This window comes from Dipodomys spectabilis, unplaced genomic scaffold (assembly GCF_019054845.1).
Source record: "Dipodomys spectabilis isolate Male_0828 unplaced genomic scaffold, ASM1905484v1 ptg000053l, whole genome shotgun sequence".
NCBI lineage: Eukaryota > Metazoa > Chordata > Mammalia > Rodentia > Heteromyidae > Dipodomys > Dipodomys spectabilis.
Genome location: NW_024870730.1, coordinates 13,251,911 through 13,272,359, shown reverse-complemented (window position 1 = coordinate 13,272,359; position 20,449 = coordinate 13,251,911). Strand labels below are relative to the sequence as shown.

The 20,449-nt window shown below is 37.9% G+C and overlaps 1 protein-coding gene and 1 pseudogene across 3 annotated transcripts in view; one reads left to right on the top strand and one right to left on the bottom strand.

Annotated features, from left to right (window-relative positions):
- Rngtt (RNA guanylyltransferase and 5'-phosphatase) overlaps positions 1-20,449 on the bottom strand; it is a 224,082-nt gene that overhangs the window by 190,862 nt on the left and 12,771 nt on the right. For all 3 annotated transcript variants that reach the window (XM_042679559.1, XM_042679560.1, XM_042679561.1), the window contains exons 3-6: positions 18,293-18,396; positions 18,117-18,205; positions 7,502-7,577; positions 5,104-5,344 (exon numbers count right to left, since the gene is read on the bottom strand). In XM_042679559.1, coding sequence (XP_042535493.1) covers positions 5,104-5,344; positions 7,502-7,577; positions 18,117-18,205; positions 18,293-18,396 — 510 coding nt within the window. The remainder of the gene's footprint in view (positions 1-5,103; positions 5,345-7,501; positions 7,578-18,116; positions 18,206-18,292; positions 18,397-20,449) is intronic.
- LOC122107731 lies at positions 11,455-18,069 on the top strand (annotated as a pseudogene).

The following is a 20,449-nucleotide window of genomic DNA, read 5'->3' as shown; positions in this document are numbered from 1 at the left end:
CAAACTCCATGAGTGACAAAAAAGAAAAAGAAAAAAGATTGACCATCAAGAATATCAACAATAACTAATGCTGGCAGGAATGGGGGGGGGGGGGGGGGAAGAACCCTATTACACTAGGTGGGAATGTAAACTAGTGTAACCACTTTGGTACGTAGTTTGGAGATTCCTCAAAAAACTGAACATAGAACTACACTATGGATACCAATCTTGGGCATCTGCCCAGAACACTGTAAATCAGGATTCGGTAAAGACACTTGCACAACCAAATTCCTTACTGTACTATAATAATATATTATGGTCATTGATGTACTATAGATAATATGTCACTTGCAGGGAAATGGATGGACATAGAAAAAATTTTATTAAGTAGCGTCAGGCTCAGAGAGACAAATGACATGTTTTCTCTCATATGTGGAAGTTAGATCTAAAATATAGGCAAACATGAAAACATATATAGGGTTATATGCATATATATGTGTGTGTGTGTGTGTGTGTGTGTGTATATATATATATATATATATATATATATATAAACAAATTGACTAAACGATGATATACTCAAGGAGAAGTCCAATAATGCAACTCCTCTGAAAACTAAGCAACTGTTCAACAAAATACCATCAAACTGAAACATGTTTGATGATTTGGGGGCTGCTGGGGGGGGGGGCAAGGAGCCAAGACAAGAGGAGGGACATGAATGAAGGGAGGAAGAGTGAGCAAATACAGTCATTATACTCAATGTACAATGTGTAAAAACTGAACTATGTAAATTAAGATTATGGATGGGATAGGGAAACAATGGAAAAGGTAACCCTGATCAAGATGAACTGTACTCATAATGTTGACTTGTGGGTTTGAAACCTTTTGTACAACTACTAAAAACACAGTACTAATAATAAAACACTATTGAATATTTTAAAGAATAAAAAACTAATGTAGATTTATGCAAAATTACTTTCTGACCCCATAAGAATGCTGACATCAATATCAAAACAATTCTACCTGTTAATATAATTATGGAATAAAAGATAAGGTCTACAAGTTGAAAGATCAACCTTCAAGCTAAGACTTGGCCTCTCAAGCCACTATTCAGGATTAGATGGGAAAAAGCATTTAATATTCAGTACCCATATATCCCCAACAAGTATAGAAGAGTCCTAATTCTTTCCTGGAAACCATAGTCTAGCTTCTGCCTCTAACTCTTAAACAATCTGTATAGTTATTGAATCTTTATTCTACTTTGCATGCCTTAAATAACTATGATTATGATGGTTTATGAGCCAAAGGATCAATAGTAAAGTACCTCTCCTATTATATCATTATCTCTGTTGACCAGTCAATGAAATTTCTAATGCCAGAAATGATGGCACAGACCTGTAATTCTAGCATTCTGGATACTAAGTGCAAGTTCAAGGACAGCTTGATCCACACAGTTTTAGATCACTCTGGGTACACAGAACAAAAAAAAAACAAAAAACTAAAAATGAAATAAAAACATTTCTACCATTAATATGATAACTAATGGAAGAAATAAAGTTTTATGAAAAGGAAGTTCAACTGGGTAGATGAGATTTGTAACATATTTAGTTATTAAGAATACTCAATATCCTCATAAAATTAACAGGCATAACTTAATTACAAATAACACTTAGCAAGTTCTTGATTCAACAGTTATTCTAAAGTAGTTTTCTTTTTAATTTTACATGAACACATCCAGTATCATTTTAAAAAGCATGTTTTGTAAGGAAATTTAAGAAATAAATGTTGATTTCTGAAATGAGCAAAACAAAAAACAAAGGCAAAATTAGCAAGTCTTAAAAACATTAACATGTGCCCAGGCCCAAAGTTCAAGCCCCACGACAGACCAAAAAAGAAACTAACATAACTTCTTCAATGTAGTTAATACGTGGATAGGTATATATAGATAATATGTTCAACATTAAACCAAATGCTTTCTCAATATTACCACAGAAATATTTAATAAGTATGCAGATAAACAGTTGCTCAGTATGTAATCCAGTAATGTGAGCATTTTCTCTCTGTTTTGTCCCTTTGCCATAACACTTCTACCAAGTCTATCTGCAGAAGTTTTGCTTTCCCTACTCTACTCCCCAATATCCCCGGGGTTAATTCTTTCTTTCAATAAGATTCTTTCTGCGAGGAACTGGTGATTCATGCCTTTAATCCTAGCTACTCAGTAGGCTAAGATCTGAGGACCAAGGTTCAAAGCCAGCCTCAATAGGAAAGTCCATGAGACTCTATCTCCAATTAACCACCAGAAAACAGGAAGTGGAATTGTAAAAGTAACAGAGTGCAGCTGGGCACTGGTGGTTCACACCTATAATCCTAGCTACTCAGGAGACTGAAATCTGAGAATCACAGTTCAAACCCAGCCCAAGGCAGGAAAGTCCCTGAGACTCTTTTATCTCCAATTAATCACCAGAAAACCAGAAGTGGTGCTGTGGCTCAAGTGGTAGAGTGCTAGCCTTGAGGTAAAGAGCTCAGGGACAGAGCCCAGGCCCAGAGTTCAAGCCCCACAACTTACAAAAGAAAAAGAAAGAGTAGTAGAGGGCTGGCTCAGTGGTAGAGTGCTTGCCTTGCATGCATGAGGTCCTGGGTTCGATTCCTCAGCACCACATAAGCAGGAAAAAAAAAGCCGGAAGTGGCTCAAGTGGTAGAGTGCTAGCCTTGAGCTGAAGGGCTGAGGGACAGCGCCCAGGCCCAGACTTCAGGCCCCACGATCGGACCAAAAAAAAAAAAAAAAGAGTAGTAGAGTGCTAGCCCTGAGCAAAAGAGCTCCTGGACAGTGCCCAAGCCCTGAGACTGAGCCCCACAACAGACAAAAAAAAAAAATTCTTTCTGATCATATCTGAACATCGATTCATATTTTCTGGGGAGAAAAGTGGAGGGAAGGGAAACAAGCCTAAACAGTTCATACTCCTCCATACTCCACTAGTCATTATTCTTATGATCTTTAAGCATACTGTGGTAATATATCCAAGCTGTAAGTATAACCATTATATTGAGTCCCTTTCATCATTTCATCTGGATATACTAATAAAAAGTAATTATTTTAATCAATGTAAACTATTTTCAAAAGGAGTAAGTTACTTTAGAAATCATTTCTATGATCCATAGCAATTTCTATTTTTCAGTGACCTTAGTCTTAAAGCTTAAAATGTGTAAATATAATTAAAACAATGTTTTACAAACAAGAAACTTGGAGAAACACTCAAAATAACTTCTACATGATTTATATAAAACAAGGCATTACTAATTAGCTGTACTGATTACTAATAAGCTGTACTGTTTATTGTTCAATCATAATAAGCCACATACCTTATTACTAATAATTAATTTCCTCCATACTTTCCATCCTTCCCCTTTAATCTACACCAAACAGGTGTGTATACAAGCACAACCGATATTATTTCTCTCAAAAATTCTCCTATTCCCAAAGAGATAACTCTCAGTATTTTTGGTAGACCTTTTAGTTCTAGAAGATAATAAAGCTTGTCTAACAAAAAAAAAAAGAGAGAGTTTTCTCAGTTTAATATCATGGAAAGTGTGAAAACACCATCTAGGAAAGAATTCATATGTAAAATAATTTTAACTGTTTGATAATTTTGTAAAGTATTAGTATACATTCTTCTCAAATATTTACTTTCACGATCTCACAATACTGCTTTGTAAAAAGCAGTATTCTTTGTAAAGAAGTATTCTCAATATATTATCTAAGAGTTCTTTAGTTTACCTAAGAAATAAAACAGGATGAATTTTTCTCTTAAAAAAGACAGCTTCTAGGGGCTGGGAAGGTGGCTCAGTGGAAGAGCACTTGCCTTGCATGCCTGAGGCCCTGGGTTCAATTCCTCAGCACCACATAAGCAAAAAGAAAAAAGCCAGAAGTGGCGCTGTGGCTCAAGTGGTAGAGCACTAGCCTTGAGCTGAAGAGCTGAGGGACAGCGCCCAGGCCCAGAGTTCAGGCCCCACAACCGGACCAAAAAAAAAAAAAAGAATGTTTGGGAAGGGTAAACAAAGAAGGAGGCTACAATGCTTGATAAAAATGTACTCACTGCCGGGCACTGGTGGCTCACGCCTGTAATCCTAGCTACTCAGGAGGCTGAGATCTGAGGATCGCGGTTCAAAGCCAGCCCGGGCAGGAGAGACCGTGAGACTCCTATCTCCAATAAACCACCAGAAAACCGGAAGTGGCGCTGTAGCTCAAGTGGTAGAGCGCTCGCCTTGAGCTGAAGAGCTGAGGGACAGCGCCCAGGCCCAGAGTTCAAGCCCGACGACCGACAAAAAAAAAAAAAAAAAAATGTACTCACTATCTTGCCCATGTAATTGTAACCCCTCTGTACAGTATTTTCACAATAAAAAAAAGAAAAAAATTATAAAATTTAAAAAAAAAAGACAGCTTCTGACAGGTGCCAGTGGCTCATGCCTATAATCCTAGTTACTCAGCAGGCTCAGATCTTAGGACTACATTTCAAAGCCAGCCCAAGCAGAAAAATCTGTGAGACTCTTATCTTCAATTAGCCACCAGAAAACTAGAAGTGGCACTGTAGCTCAAAGTGGTTGAGCGCTAGCCTTGAGCAAAAGAGCTCAGGGACAGTATCCAGGTCTCAAGTTCAAGCCCCACAACCAACAAGGGGAAAAAAAAAAAAAAAAAACACCAGCTTCTTGGCTATCAAGAAGCTTTAGAAATAGCTAGGCATACTGGTATATTCCCAGCACTCAGATTAAAGCAGAGGGACTGAAACATTCCACATCAACATATACTACATAGCAAAACTTTATTGGGGGGAGGGAGGAATAGAAGACCTTTTAAAAACAGCCACAATGAGCAGGTAGGTGGTACATACCTGTAATCCCAGCACTTAAGAGGCTGAGGCAGAAGAATTTCAAGTTCTAGATCAGTCTGAGCTCAATTAAAAAAAACTTGTCTAGGGGAGTGAGGAGGGAGAGGAAAAGAAGAAACTAAAATGAAACAATTTTATAAATCTATCTAAAAAAACACTGTCAACATCCCACCTTACTCTCCCAAATTCCAATATGTTTACAGAAGAAGGTAAAAAATATTACGTTATATTTTAACATTACCAGTTTTAACCTTTCTTTTCTCCTTTTGCCAAAAGAAGCACTTGACCCAGGTTCTGATTCTTTCTTTCCATCTTCATCTTCATCTTCTTCTTCATCATCTTCAAAACACCAATCTGGCAATAGAGGTGGTGGTGGTGCTTCCTCTATATCACCATAGCGACGAAATAATTCCTTTAAGTAATCACCCTTATAGATCCCTGGAGGTCTGGCTTGGGCAAAAGTAGCAACTGCTGCTTCAATACTATAAAAAATAAACACCATGCAAATATTCACTGTTCTCCACTTGTGCAAACTTATCAAATTTATTAATATTCAGGACACCATAAAAAATAAGACAGGTATATAAAATGGACATACATAGATTTCAATCTCAAGGCATTCAATTAAGAGAAACTGAATTTGAGACAGTTTCAATATTAGAGACACTAATAATTCCTCAACTCTACATTTCTATGAGTTTATCATAGAGGTGTGAATAGCGCTGCTGAAGAATGTAAATAAAACCTCTAAGGTAGGGAGCTGGGAAGGTGGCTCAGTGGTAGAGTGCTTGCCTTGCACGCAGAGCCCCTGGGTTCAATTCCTCAGCACCACATAAGCAGAAAAAACCAGAAGTGGCTCTATGGCTCAGGTGGTAGAACACTAGTTGAGCTGAAAAACTGAGAGACAGCGTCCAGGCCCAGAGTTCAGACCCCAGGACTGGGGGAGGAGGGAGGGAGAGGAGGGACTGACCTCTAAGGTTAAAGGTTGAGGCTTTAAAACAGCAGTAAACAAAAAGTGAACACTAGATGTGAACAAAAAATAAAAGCATATTGTTTTTCAGAAACATCCAAAGGATCCAGGACCTAAGAGTACAAGTCACAAAAGAGAGGTAAGCATTGCTGAGTATAACACAGGAGTCTAGAGTTACTGTGTAGAGCTTCTGAATGGCCAGAGCTGAAAAGTCCATGAGGTAAAGAACTACTGTGGATGAATAAAAAGGAAAATGTACAATCTGGTATGTATTTTTGACAGATTTTGTTCAGAAAGGATGAATAGTGTAAGAAGCTTCATGAACATAATGACCTTTGATTAATTAATGAAAAAAAATTATATTAGTAATATCCCATTCATGTAAGACTCTAATCTCTCAAAATCTAAAAATATATTTCACAAATAACATTATGTCCATAAAGATGTTGATTATTTTAAATACCCTGTTCCAAACATATTTCCTTCACATAACACTGTAAGCTCTTCCTAGTATTTATATGGAAGGTACTATCTAAAAGGGAAATAACAGTGATTTCCAAAAGAGAATACAAACAAAATGCCAGAAGAATCTGCCTCTGATAATTCTATAAGAAAAAAATATATAGGAAAAATTCATAAATACCCCAGGGATGGGAGGGGAAAACAGGAGGAAAACAAAGGAAGGGGTGATACTGTCCAAAGGGTATTTCTGGCCAAGCGCCAGTGGCTCACACCTGTAATCCTAGCTGCTCAAGAGGCTGAGATCTGAGATTCGCAGTTCTTAGCTGGCATGGGCAGAAAAGTCCTCATGAGACTCTGATCTCCAATTAACCACTAAAAAACCAGAAGTTGAGTTGTGGCTCAATTAGTAGAGCACTAGCTTTGAGCACAAAGAGGCTCAGGGACAGTGCCCAAACCCTGAGTTCAAGTCCCAGAACCAAGTACAAAAATGAGCTCATTGCCTGACTTATGAAATGGTAACCCCTCGGTACAACACTTAATAACAATAAAATTATATTTTAAAAACTATTTTTGGGCTAGGATGGTGGCTCAGTGGTAGAGTGCTTGCCTTGCATGCATGAGGCCCTGGGTTCGATTCCTCTGCACCACATAAGCAAAAAGAAAAAAAAGCCGGAAGTGGCACTGTGGCTCAAGTGGTAGAGCACTAGCCTTGAGCTGAAGAGCTGAGGGACAGCACCCAGGCCCAGAGTTCAGGCCCCATGACAGACAAAAAAAAAAAGTAATAAAAAAAGTATTTTTATAAATTTATAAGCCCTTAACTACGGTGCTATTCAGCACAAAATAATGAAGTGACAAAATTCTAAAGATTGATATATCAAAAATGAAAATCACGGAGCTGGAAGTGGGAGTGCCTGCCTACCATGCGAGAAGCCCTGGGTTCAATTCCTTAGTACCACAGAAACAGAAACAGCCAGAAGCGGCACTGTGGCACAAGTAGTAGAGTGCTACCCTTGAGCAAAAGAAGTTCAGTTCAAGCCCCAGGACTGGCACACACACAAAAAAAAAAAAAAAGAAGAAAAGAAATCATTTCGAACTATCCTAATAATGAATTGAAACACATGACAATATAAAATGCTACAACTGAAACATCAATACAATATTTTATAAATCATTAAATACATTTTCTTCCAACATAAGATATAAATACCTCCAATCCATTTTCTCCACCAAAAAGGCACATATGAGGAAACCAGTGCGATTGAAACCATGGGTACAATGAACACCTAGAAAATAAAGCATTTGATTAATTTTAATACATCACTTTGAAGGACATAATATGTCTTAAAGTTCCAACCTGTCATTAAAATGTTTCAGTTTTTACATTCTGTTTGTATAATTAAAAAGCTTATAACTTAATAATTTGTCTATTTAAGTTACATAGAATGTTTTAGACAAAAGCTCAAATATACTATATTCATTTACTGGTTTAAAACTCTGTCTTACATTTCTCATTAAAAACCCAAAAATTTTAAAGAAGGAGGTATTTTCATCAAACATTGCAAAGCACACACACAAATATATCTCTAATCCACAAACTGAATTTTCCAATTTATCAAATAACATACTGGATAAAAGATCAATGGCACATATGTAAAAGAAAGTCAAAAAAAATCAAGAAACTAGAGCAAAACAAATACAAACTCATCTAGGGATTGCCTGCTAGTTGAAGTTGAAGGTAATTAGCAAAAGTAACTGGCAATAATTGCATAGCACAAAAACACTGAATTATTTTCAAGTCTAAAAACGTAAGAATACCTTAACATTAGCTTATAATCTCTCAAAATAAACTTTTTAGAAGAAACCTGTTTAGGCCGGGCACTGGTGGCTCCTGTCTGAAATCCTAGCTATTCAGGAGGCTAAGATCTAAGGATCACAGTTCAAAGCCAGCCTGGGCAGGAAAAGTCCGTAACCACCAGAAAACAGCACAGTGGCTCAAGTGGTAAAGTGCTTGCCTTACACTGAAGAGCTTAGGACAGTGCCCAAGCCCAGAGTTTAAGTCCCACAACCGACAAAAAAAAAAAAAATCTGTTCAGAATAGGAAATTTATTTTTCCTAAATTCTCTTCCAGGACCAATTCAAGATTATTTTAACTACTTTGAAAATAATAATAATCAGGTGAACATAACTAACATGACAACATTCCTGTCTGGTTAAATGACTCACTTGCAGTTCTCTAAAGTTTTTCCTATTATCTGTGTTAAATTGATGGATGTGATGATATTTAAGATTTTTTTTTCTCTTTTTTGACAGTCCTGGGGCTTGAACTCAGGGCTTAGGCACTGTCCCTGAGCTTCCTTTGCTCAAGTCTAGTTTTCTACCAGCCACTTGAACCATAGCACCACTTCTGGCTTTTTCTATTTATGTGGTACTGAGGAATGAAACCAAGGGCTTCATGCATGCTAGGCAAGCACTCTACCACTAAGCCACATTCCCAGCCCCTAAGATTATTTCCTTTTAATGCTACCTTTTACAAAATACTCTATATGTGCACTGTCATGTTGATAGAGGGCGATCAAAATCAAATATAGAAATGAACTTAGCTAGAACTACAAAATTTCTAGAAGAAAAGAGAGGAGAAAAAGTTTTGTCATCTTAGTATGGAGAAAACCATCTCCAATACAATTCAAAAAGTATAAAATAAAAATTATAATTTAGATTAGTTCAAAATGGTAAATATTTGTTCTTAGAAAGGTGCAACTAATAAAAACATTGGCCATAGAAAATAATCTCAATACACATACATGGCCAAAGGCATATACCTGCAGTATTTAAAGGATTCTTACATTTCACTAAGAGAAATATCCTTTTGGGCAGGGGAGTAATAGGAGTGTACAAGGCTTTGCTACATAGCTAGCTGGCCTCACACTCAATATTTTCCAGTCTCCACCTTTAGAGAGTTGACACCATGTCCAGCTTGTACTTTCTTTTTTTTGAGATAGGGTATCACTATGTATCCCAGACTGGCTGGCCACAAACCTCCAATCCTCCTGCCTCAATCTCCTGAGTGCTAGGATTATAGATGTGGGTCAAGAACCCTGGCACTGACACTTTAATTTTTTAATAGCTGAATGAAATTTTGTGTGTGTGTCTGTGTGCCAATTCTGGATCTTGAACTCAGGGCTTAGGTGCTGTCCCTAAGTTTTTTTGCTCAAGGATATTACTCTACCACTTGAATCATAGCTCTTCTTCTTTTTTTTTTTTTTTTAATTGGAGGTAAGAGTCTTATGGACTTTCCTGCCTGGGCTAGCTTCAAACTATAATCCTCAGATTTCAGCCTCCCAAATAGCTCGAATAACAAGTATGAACCACTAGTGCCCAGCTTAAAACAAGATGAGAGGCCTGGGAATGTGGCTTAGTGGTAGAGTGCTTGCCTAGCAAGCATGAAGCCCTGGGTTCAGTTCCTCAGTACCACATAAGCAGAAAAGGCCTGAAGTGATGCTGTGGCTCAATGGAGTGCCAGCCTTCAGCAGAAGAATTTCAGGGACAATGCACAGGCCCTGAGTTCAAGCCCCAATACTGGCACACACACACAAAAAAGAGAGAGAGAGAGATGAAATGTTAGCAGACACTTTACAAAAGAAGATACATTAGATTAAAAAGCACATGAAGGGGCTTGGATGTCACTCAGTGGCAAAGCACTTGCCTAACAGGTACAACATCCTGGGTTCAATCCCCAGACCAAAAAGAAGACAAAAAAAAAAAATTAAGAAAAAAAAAAAAAAAGAAAACATGAAGAGGCTGGGAATGTGGCTTAGTGATAAGAGTGCTTGCCTAGCATACATGATACCCTTGGTTCAGTTCCTCAGTACCACATAAACAGAAAAAGCTGAAAGTGGTGCTATGACTCAAGTAGTAGAGGGCAAGCCTTGAGCAAAGAAGCTCAGGGACAATGACCAGGCCCCAAGTTCAAGACCCAGGACTGGCAAAAAAAAAAAAAACACATAAAAAGCACATTAAAATAAGGCTTAACATCATTATCAGAATAAATAAATTAAAACTACAATGGGTTCCTAGTATACACTCACTAGAATGGTTAAAATTAAAAGAAGTGATCATATACAGTGTTTGTGAAAATATAGCTGGAAATCATCATACTGATGGAGGAAGAATACAATGCTAAAATCACTTTGGAAAACAATTTGGCAGTCTCTAAGTTACATTCTGCAGATATCAAGTGACCCAGACAATCTAACATTCCTTAGCTAAGGAAAATAAAAATGCATATTCATACATATATTTGCATAAAGTCAAAAGTCCAGAGCAACACAAAGACAAATGTCAATAGCAACTTTATTGATTATGATCAAAACTCCAAATAAACCAAATGTTCATACAATGAGTAACAGTCAACCATAAAAAGGGACAAGTTACTAAGAAATGAAATGAAAATGGTTCATAACCATCTTGCTACGTGAAAAGCACACAGTACATAATTCCATTCACAAAAATATAGAAAATGCAAACTAGCCTACAGTGACAGAAAGTAGGAAGTGATTATCTAATCCACAATTAAGAGATGAGAGCCAGTTGAGGTAGCTAATCTTATACAAAGGAAGCTAAAATACTCTGGTTTAAATGAACAATAGAAATGATCAAGAGAGAAAAGTAATGTTAACAATTAGTAAAACTGTATTATGACTCAAATGTTTCAGTATTTTTATTTAATAAAAAATATTAATGGTTAAGCAGCTGGCCACAGCAGGCCCCAGTTCCCACATAGTCCAACAGCAGCTAACTACCTCCGTACTCCTAGACCACTTCCAGCAGAGATGCCAAAGGTGAAGTCAGAGAGCTGAGACTGGCCGGAGGACTCATATTCAACACATGGATTGGACAAAACATTTTGAAAAAATACTCTGATTGCTAACAGCATTATCGGTAAGGCCACTCTAAGACCAACTGATGTGGTACTTAGAAGTTGGGACTGGCAACATGACTGTAAAGTTATTAGACAAGGCAAAAAAAGGTAGCTGCCTATGAACTTGACCCAAAGCTAGTAGCTAAACTTCACAAAAGAATTCAGGGCACTTCTCTGGTTAGCAAATTTCAAGTACTAGTGGGTGATGTGCTGCAATCTGATTTGTGATTTGTGTGCTTTGATGTGTGCATGAGTGGCAAATTTGTCTGATCAGATTTCTTCTCCTTTTTTCTTCAAGTTGTCGCTGCACCAACCATTCTTCACATGTGCTACAATTAACATTTCAAAAAGAATTTGCTGCTGACTGGCTGCTAAGCCTGGAGATAAGTTATACTGCAGTCCCTCAATTAATACACAGTTGTTAGCCCATTTAGACTATTTAGTGAAAATTGGGAAAAGTAACTTCAAACCACTACCCAAGGTGGAATCAGGTACTATAAGGATAGAACCTAAGAATCCACCACTACCCACCAATTTTCAGGAATGGGTTGGCCTAGTAGGATCACCTTTGTTAGGAAAAACAAGACACTGTCTACTGCATTTAAATCAAGTGCAGTACAATAGCTATTAGGGAAAAAAAACCTACAGAATTCACTGTTCGGTCCATAATATTGTAACAGAAGATTTCAGTATAGCAGATAAAATACAACAAATCCTAACCAGCACAGGTTTTAGTGACAAATGGGCCCATTCCATGGACACAGATAACATCATCAAATTGCTACATTCATTCAATACAGAGGTATCCTTTTTATTTTTTATTTTTGTTATTGTTGTTGTTGTTGTCAGTCACAGGGCTTGAACTCAGGGCCTGGGTGCTGTCCCTGAGCTTTTTCACTCAAGGCTAGCCCTCTACCACGTTGGCCCACAGCGCCACTTCCAATTTTCTGATGGTGAATTGGAGGTATGGACTTTCCTTCCAGGGCTGTCTTCAAACTCAGATCTCAGCCTCCTGCATAGCTAGGAGTACAGGCATGAGCCACTGGCACCCGGCTCAGAAGGGATACATTTTTCATACTATTTGGAAAGTTTCTTCTTCAAGGTCAAATATATACACACATACATATATACACACACATATATATACATAAAAACACATACATAAATCCCAGCATTTGAGAGGTTGATCAGGAGAAATGTGAGTTCAAGGCCAGCCTGGCTACAAACTGACCTCAAGGTCAGCCTGGACTATGTAACAAAACCCTGTATGGAGGGTTTCTTTTGGTTGCTGTTTTTTTTTTAATTTTAATAAAATGATTATTCTTTTACATGTAAAAAAAAATTATAAAGGCATTGACACCCATGGATGACTTTTTTTTTTTTGTCGGCCGTGGGGCTTGAACTCTGGGCCTGGGCGCTGTCCCTCAGCTCTTCAGCTCAAGGCGAGTGCTCTACCACTTGAGCTACAGCGCCACTTCCGGTTTTCTGATGGTTTTATTGGAGATAGGAGTCTCACGGTCTCTCCTTCCCCGGGCTGGCTGTGAACCATGATCCTCAAATCTCAGCCTCCTGAGCAGCTAGGATTACAGGCGTGAGCCACCAGCACCCGGCTCCATGGATGACTTTTTAAAAGCATTACAGCCAAAAAAAAAACACATACATACATACATGCATACATACATACATACATACATACACGCACACAAATTATTTGAGAAGATGAACTACTTCATTGCATTGGGCTTGACTATTTTTCATTTAACAGCTCTGTTGTACATTGATTTGTCTGTGCATTTTAAGGCAGTCAGTTTCAGTATCCAGTTCGTTTGGTTTTGGTTTGTTTTGAATATACTACACAGGTCCACTCTATACATTAATTTCAAGTTCGAGAGCTCCAGATATGCATAACCTTAATATTTCTAACAGTTCACTGTATAAAGACATTACTTTCTATGTCATATACTATGTTTATATACTATGAGTCTCTTTAGGTCTTCTGCTCATTCCTTTAAGTTAAAATAAGTTCAACTAGCCATGTATGCCTTGTATCATTTATTATTCAGATGTACAATAAAAATTTTTAATGTTGAAAAAAAAGTGTGGGGTGCTGGTAGCTCACGTCTGCAATCCTAGCTACTCAGGAGGCTGAGATCTGAGGGTCATAGTTCAAAGCCAGCCTGGGCTTGGCTTTAAAGAGTCTGTATGACTCTTAACTCCAATAAACTACTCAGAAAAAAGCCAGAAGTGGTGCTCTGGCTGAAGTGGAAGAGCACTAGCCTTGAGAACAGTGAAACTCAAGGTCAGCACCTAAGCCCTGAGTTAGAAAACAAGTTTTTCTAGAAACCAGGAAACACTGGTAAGAGTGATATAAAAAGATACCCTCCCAAAAGAAAACCTGAAAGCGCTCCCATTGGTTTAAGATAAAGCAATCTGGACACTAAAATAAATGTGTTTGATAAAACTGTAGCTGATTTAAATCCATCAATTATATAAAAAATTTATGTGATTCCTATACACATTGGAATTTTACAGTCATTAGAAAGAACAATCTTATGCCATCTGCAGGGAAATGAATGTTAAGTGAGGTAAGCCAAGCAGAGACAAAAACAGGGCATGTTTTTCCTCTCATATGTGGAAGCTAGATCTAAAATACCCTGGGATATGATAAAATTATACAGGACCCTAGGCACAAGGAGACCTTAAGGGAGAAACACAAAAAGCACAATGCCTATGTGCCTCTGGTCATACAAAGTAATATTTATCAAAATGAACCCCAGGAAATAGAAGTGAAAGGTTTCTTTCCTTTGTTGTTGACTTTGCTTTGTCTTCTTTTTGTCTTGTTTGTTCATTTATCTGTCGTTGGGAAAGTAAGGGGCAACAGAAATAGAGGGACAAAAGAGTGAACAAATGTGGTACTCACTAGACACTAAGTTGAAAATAAACCATACAACTTGTGGGTGGGTGAGAAGGGAAAAACTAAGCAAGAGCTAGGGAAGGGGTGACATTGTCCAAAAAGAAATGTACTCATTACATTACCTGACTTATGTAACCACACCTGTACAATATCTTTTTTTTTTCTTTTTTGCTAGTCATGGGGCTTGAATTCAGGGCCTGGGCACTGTCCCTGAGCTTCTTTAGCTAGGGCTAGCACTCTACCACTTGAGCCACAGAGCCACTTCCAGCTTTTTCTGTGTATGTGGTACTGAGGAATCGAACCCAGGGATTCATGCACACTAGGGAGGCACTCTACCACTAGGCCACATTCCCAGCCCTTTATATCACCTTTCTAATACCAGGAAGGAAGGGAGGGAAGGAGAGAGGGGAAAAATGTTAATGAGTTCATAGACACTCCAAAAATGCAATTAATCAACTACCATTGGAGGTTGCAAAAAGGTCAGTTCATTATTTTGAAATTTAAGAAATCAAAACAAAGAGTTAAATAATTTGTTTTTTCCAGTACAAACTATATTTCTGGATAACCAAACTACTAAAAAAGAGTAGTTTTTGGCCAAGAAAAATCCCAGCTAATACATGAATAAAAGAATCCAAGAAATTGCCATTTTGTCAGTTACCACTGTGAGAGAAAAGAGACTAAAATCATTAGATAAAAGATAGATGGAAAACTTTATAACCTGCTGTCACCACTTGAACTCACTTATACTTAGTACCACAAGAAGTCCAATAATCAGATATTATGTGCTTCCTGATATAGTATTGAAAAGAAGTAGAGAGTACCAATATGAAGTATTCTTATCTAAAATCCTAAGAATGAACCTAATTATGTTTCTAGATTCACCTTTAATTTATAAGACATACAGTAGAGAAAGAAACAAGTTACAAACAGAGCAAAAATTCCAAGTCTAGGGCTGGGAAGGTGGCTCAGTGGTAGAGCGTTTGCCTTGCACGCCTGGGGCCCTGGGTTCGATTCCTCAGCACCACATAAGCAAAAAAGGAAAAACCCGGAAGTGGCGCTGTAGCTCAAGTGGTAGAGCGCTAGCCTTGAGCTGAATTGCTGAGGGACAGCGCCCAGGCCCTGAGTTCAGGCCCCATGACCAGACCCCCCCCCCAAAAAAAAAAAATTCCAAGTCTAAAATGCTTCCAATTTTTTTAATGTAGAGGTGATACCATAGTGAAATGAGACTTTGTTTCATGTACAAATTTTTTAATTACTGTATAAAATTACTTATATGAAACAAACAAATTTCACATTTAGGCTTAGTTCCCAGTTGAAAGGTATCTTATTATGAATATGCAATATCCCCATTAAAAAAAAAAATCTACAACACTCTGTCCCAAGTATTTTAGATAAAAGATACTTAACATGTAATTGAAACCATGAGAAAACAGTGAGATGAATCTAGAATGCAAAATATTTTACAGGACAATGATATGATTTCTCCAACAAATTTGTGGCATTAAAAGAGAAAAAATCAGAGAGACTAAAGGTGTAACCTAAAAAAAAAAAAACTACATAAACATATTTGAATGGTTTCAAAACTTACTTTAAAAAGCTATTGCCATCAAGCACCAGTGGCTCATGCCTGTAAACCTAGCTACTTGGGAGGCTGAGAGCTGAGGATCATAATTCGTAGCCAGCCCAGACAGGAAAGTCCATGAGACTCTTATCACCCAAAAGCGATAAGTAAAGCTGTGGCTCAAGTGGCAGAGCACTAGCCTCAAAAAAAAAATCTTAGGGACAGTGTCTAGGCCTTGATGACTGAGGAAATGAAAAAACGGACTAGATTTTAGGACAGTAAGGAGTTCAAAATCTATTGTTTGGTTTAATAACAAGCAGCACATTGATTATAAAAACTGAAAGCCCTTATCAACTAGTAATGCATACAGAGGTATTTATATGTCATGGTATCTACAGTTTCCTTTAAAATACTCAAAACCAGCTAGGCATTGATGGCCCATACCTGTAATCCTAGCTATTCAGAGGATCACTATTCAAAGCAGAAATGTCTGTGCAACTCTTACCTCCAATTAATCACCAAAAGTCAGAAGTGGAGCTGTGGCTCAAGTGGTAGAATGTGCTAGCCTTGAGCAAACAGCTCAGTGACAGCACCCTGATTCCAGCAGACACACACAAAATAATTAATACTCAGAAACATTTATGAGTGAAAAGATGAAAAAAATGAACAAAACAATCATTACTAAATCTTGTTAATGCAGGGTTTTATTTTACTATTCTTACTAATTCATATGCTTTGAGTACTTCCGTAACTTAAAAATTAAGGGGTACTTCTCCAGGACAGCTAACAATTACAAACATCTGGTACCAAGGGTCAAATAAAGGGAATGTGAATGTAAAGTTCTTCCTTCCTTACAGAAGGCTTCAAGTATCTGTGTTTCAAGAACTTTAAATTCCTAAGCCTACAGAATTAGCCCACACACATACCAACCATCAATTATCAACTGAAAACTGAAGTCAACTGGCATTAATGAATTAGCAATTAGACTGGTTATTTTTCAGTGATTTTTTTTTTTTTTTTGGTCGGTCATGGGGCTTGAACTCTGGGCATGGGCACTGTCCCTCAGCTCTTCAGCTCAAGGCGAATGCTCTACCACTTGAGCCTCAGCACCACTTCTGGTTTTCTAGTGATTTATTGGAGATAAGAGTCTCACAGACTTTCCTGCTCAGGCTGGCTATGAACCGTGATCCTCAGATCTCAGCCTCCTGAGTTGCTAGGATTATAGGTGTGAACCACCAGAGCCCAGCTCAATGATTTTTTAAACCCAGGACATCTTTAATAATAAATCAGAAATGTATATTATTGGTCAACAAGTATACTTCCACAAGAAGGTAGGCAAGACTGATGAAAATTATTTTCTGAAACTAAAAAAGTAATTTAAATATAAAAGCTGACCAATTTCTAAATCCTTGAAGGCCTTAAACATGATTTTTCAGTGTCTTTTGCTTAAAAGGGCACCGGTGACTCATGCTTGTAATCCCAGCTACTCAGGAAGATGAGATCTGAGGATCAGGATTCTAAGCCAGCCCAGGCAGGAAAGTCCATGAGACACTTACTTCCACCAGAAAACCGGAAGTGGCACTGTGGCTCAAAGTGATACAGGGTAGCCTTGAGCAAAAAAGCTCAAGAACATTGGGGCTAAGAAGGTGGCTCAGTGGTAGAGCGCTTGCCTTGCATGCATGAGGCTCTAGGTTCAATTCCTCAGCACCACATAAGCAGAAAGAAAAATAAAAGCCGGAAGTGACGCTGTGGCTCAAGTGGTAGAGTGCTAGCCTTGAGCTGAAGAGCTGAGGGACAGCGGCCAGCCCAGGCCCAGAGTTCAGGCCCCACAACCGGACCCAAAAAAAAAAAAAGCTCAGGAACAGTGACCAAGCACTGAGTTCAAGTCCCACAACTGCCCCTCCCCCCCAAAAAAGGATATTTTCAACAACAGGTTCTAAAGCCAATTGTTATTATTAGCTTCAGATTATTAATACAATAAATAATTGCTAACACCTGTAGTCCAAAACTTGGCAGGTCAAAGCAAATGTTTCTACTTCAATCTATATTATACTGGGTTCTTATTAACACATAAAACAGTTAATTAGAAGTTTTTCTCTCTCAATTCTCCAAAGAATACAACTGCACAAAGAAAAACAAGTAAAATTATTACTTTAAAATGTAGTTTTTATGAGTTTTCCTAAACAGCATGCTTAGAGAGAAGCAATAAAGACTTATAACAAGCTACACACAAAAGTTAGTCTCTTCCTTTAATAAACACTATTTGGTGACTATTTAAAGAGGGAAAAAAACATGGTGTATGGTACACTTAGGAAGAGGAGGCAGGAGGACCATGAGGTCAGCATGGGCAACTATCAACTCACTTGCAAAAGGAGAACATAAGCCCAAATGTGAAACAAAGTTGTCAACAATAGTAAAGACAAACATACCAATAAGTTCAGGTGGGTTTCTATCATTAAACCGTTCACACAGACGAATGAAGGTGTCGGTATTCTCAGTTGTAGGACATTCCCCATGTCTAATAACATGGAAAAAATATTTTAAAGAGGAGAATATAAATTTCAGTGAAAGGTTTTCATTTAAGAATTCTTAATCCATAACTTACCCTTTACACTGAAGTTTGATATATTTGATACCTTCTTTTTCAATGTCATTTCTGTCATAGAACCTTGAAGTATTTGTCAAATCCACCAACAAGCTCATTTTAACCTTAAAATAAAAAAAAGGACAGATTTACTAGTAACCGAATTTGTTCTAAAACAAGCTGACTAAAAGGCAATACCATAATCTCCCATCTACACTAAGGAAGATTTTATGTTTACCCTGACACCAACCAATTTCAGTGAAGTTCTACTCACCCAAGTCTTACTTAAAGACACTCAATAAAATAACACCTGTGGTAATGAAGAAACAGAAACTTACGCAAAACAGAAGTCACTCTCAACAGCACAAAAGTCAACTCAAAAAAGAAAACAATGGCACTGTTTGGTGTACATCTGTCTCCTCAGCCATGATATAAGGCAGGAGGCTGGAGGGCGGCATCCATATGAAACACCATAGTTCCAGCTTCAGCCACATATCTCCCCAGCATTCTACACAATCACCTCCATCACATGTCTACTGACTACCCCTCACAGTAACATACCGTTAAAACAGGACACAAGCCATTTAGGCTATAAATACATGTGTGTAATCCTCTCTCTATCTGATTAATAACCCTTCTATTTTCTGAAAGTACACTGTAGCAAGGTTAAAAATGATTCTTAGGCAGTTTTTCCCTTCTCTTCCCAGATAGATAAAACAAAGTAATGGTCTAAAAAAAAATTTTTTTAATCTCATTTTCAGTGAAAACAGGAAGCACACAAAATCTACAGTCATTTAAAAATGTCAAAAATCTGCCAAAAGGAACTGAGAAAAGACATATGGAAAAGAAAAAAAGATAAAGAGACCCAGAGGTGACAGATTATAGAAAAATGCTCCCCCCCAAAAGAGGAAAAATAAAGACATTTCTTATAAGAATTCATCCTAAAGTGGTAGACCTAAAAAAAGAATCAAAATTCTCATAATCCTTGAGCCAACTAACACAGAACAGAATACATAGCCATAGTGGTATATCTCCTTACAGACTTAATCTCATCTTCAATAAATCAATTAGAGCCAGTTTTTGTTCCTGAGTTGAAACAAAAATCATTTCTTCATTGAGCACTATATTTGGGCTTATGTTGAGCAGCCACATGGTATAAAAATTATTTAAAAAGGGGCTGGGAAGGTGGCTCAGTGGTAGAGCACTTGCCTTGCATGCATGAGGCCCTGGGTTCGATTCCTCAGCACCACATAAGCAAAAAGAAAAAAAGCCGGAAGTGGCGCTGTGGCTCAAGTGGTAGAGTGCTAACTTGAGCTGAAGAGCTGAGGGACAGCGCCCAGGCCCAGAGTTCAGGCCCCACAACTGGACCAAAAAAAAAAAAAAAAAACATGCACAGCTGGACTAAGTCCAAATAATGAAAAGCTAATTCATATAGCCCTAACAACATTCTCAGACACATACTCTCTGGAAAGAATGACAAAAGGATTAACCTACACCACTTAAATCAAATCATTATTTTTTTGTTGTTGCTTTGACAGAATACTTACCATTGACTTCTCTAAAGAAGACTGATCTACACAATGATTAAACTCCATTGTTTACAGGGAGGAAACAGCAAAAACATTTAAATTACACACACAACAAAAATTCAGCCAAGCAATTTGGCTCACATATCTGCAACCCTGTGAAGCTACCTGTGAGGCTAAGAACAGAAGGATCATGGATCAAGGCCAGCTCAGGAGGAAAAAGATCATGACTACTCTTTCTCAATACACAGCTGGGCATAGTGGTACTTGGTTGTCATCAAAAGCTATAAGGAAGGCAAGAATAGGAGGGTCACAGTACCAGGCTAGTCCAGGAAGAGATCTCTGAGACTCCATCTCAAAAGAAGGAAGCTGAATACAATGGCCCATGCCTATTAGCAACAGCAGAAAGGTTCAAATAGGCAGACAGTAATAGTTCAGATACACATCCATTAGGAATCAAGACTCTATCCCAAAAGTAACTAGTAAGAAATGGAACTGATGGCATGACTCAGCAATAGAATGACTGCCCAAGCAAGTGTGAGGATCTGAGTTCAAATACCAATACCAGCCAAAAAAAAAAAAGCATAATCCTAAAGTGTATATTTCCAGTTCTTAGAATGAGCTCTATCAGTTTCTTTTTTCTTTAACAGGA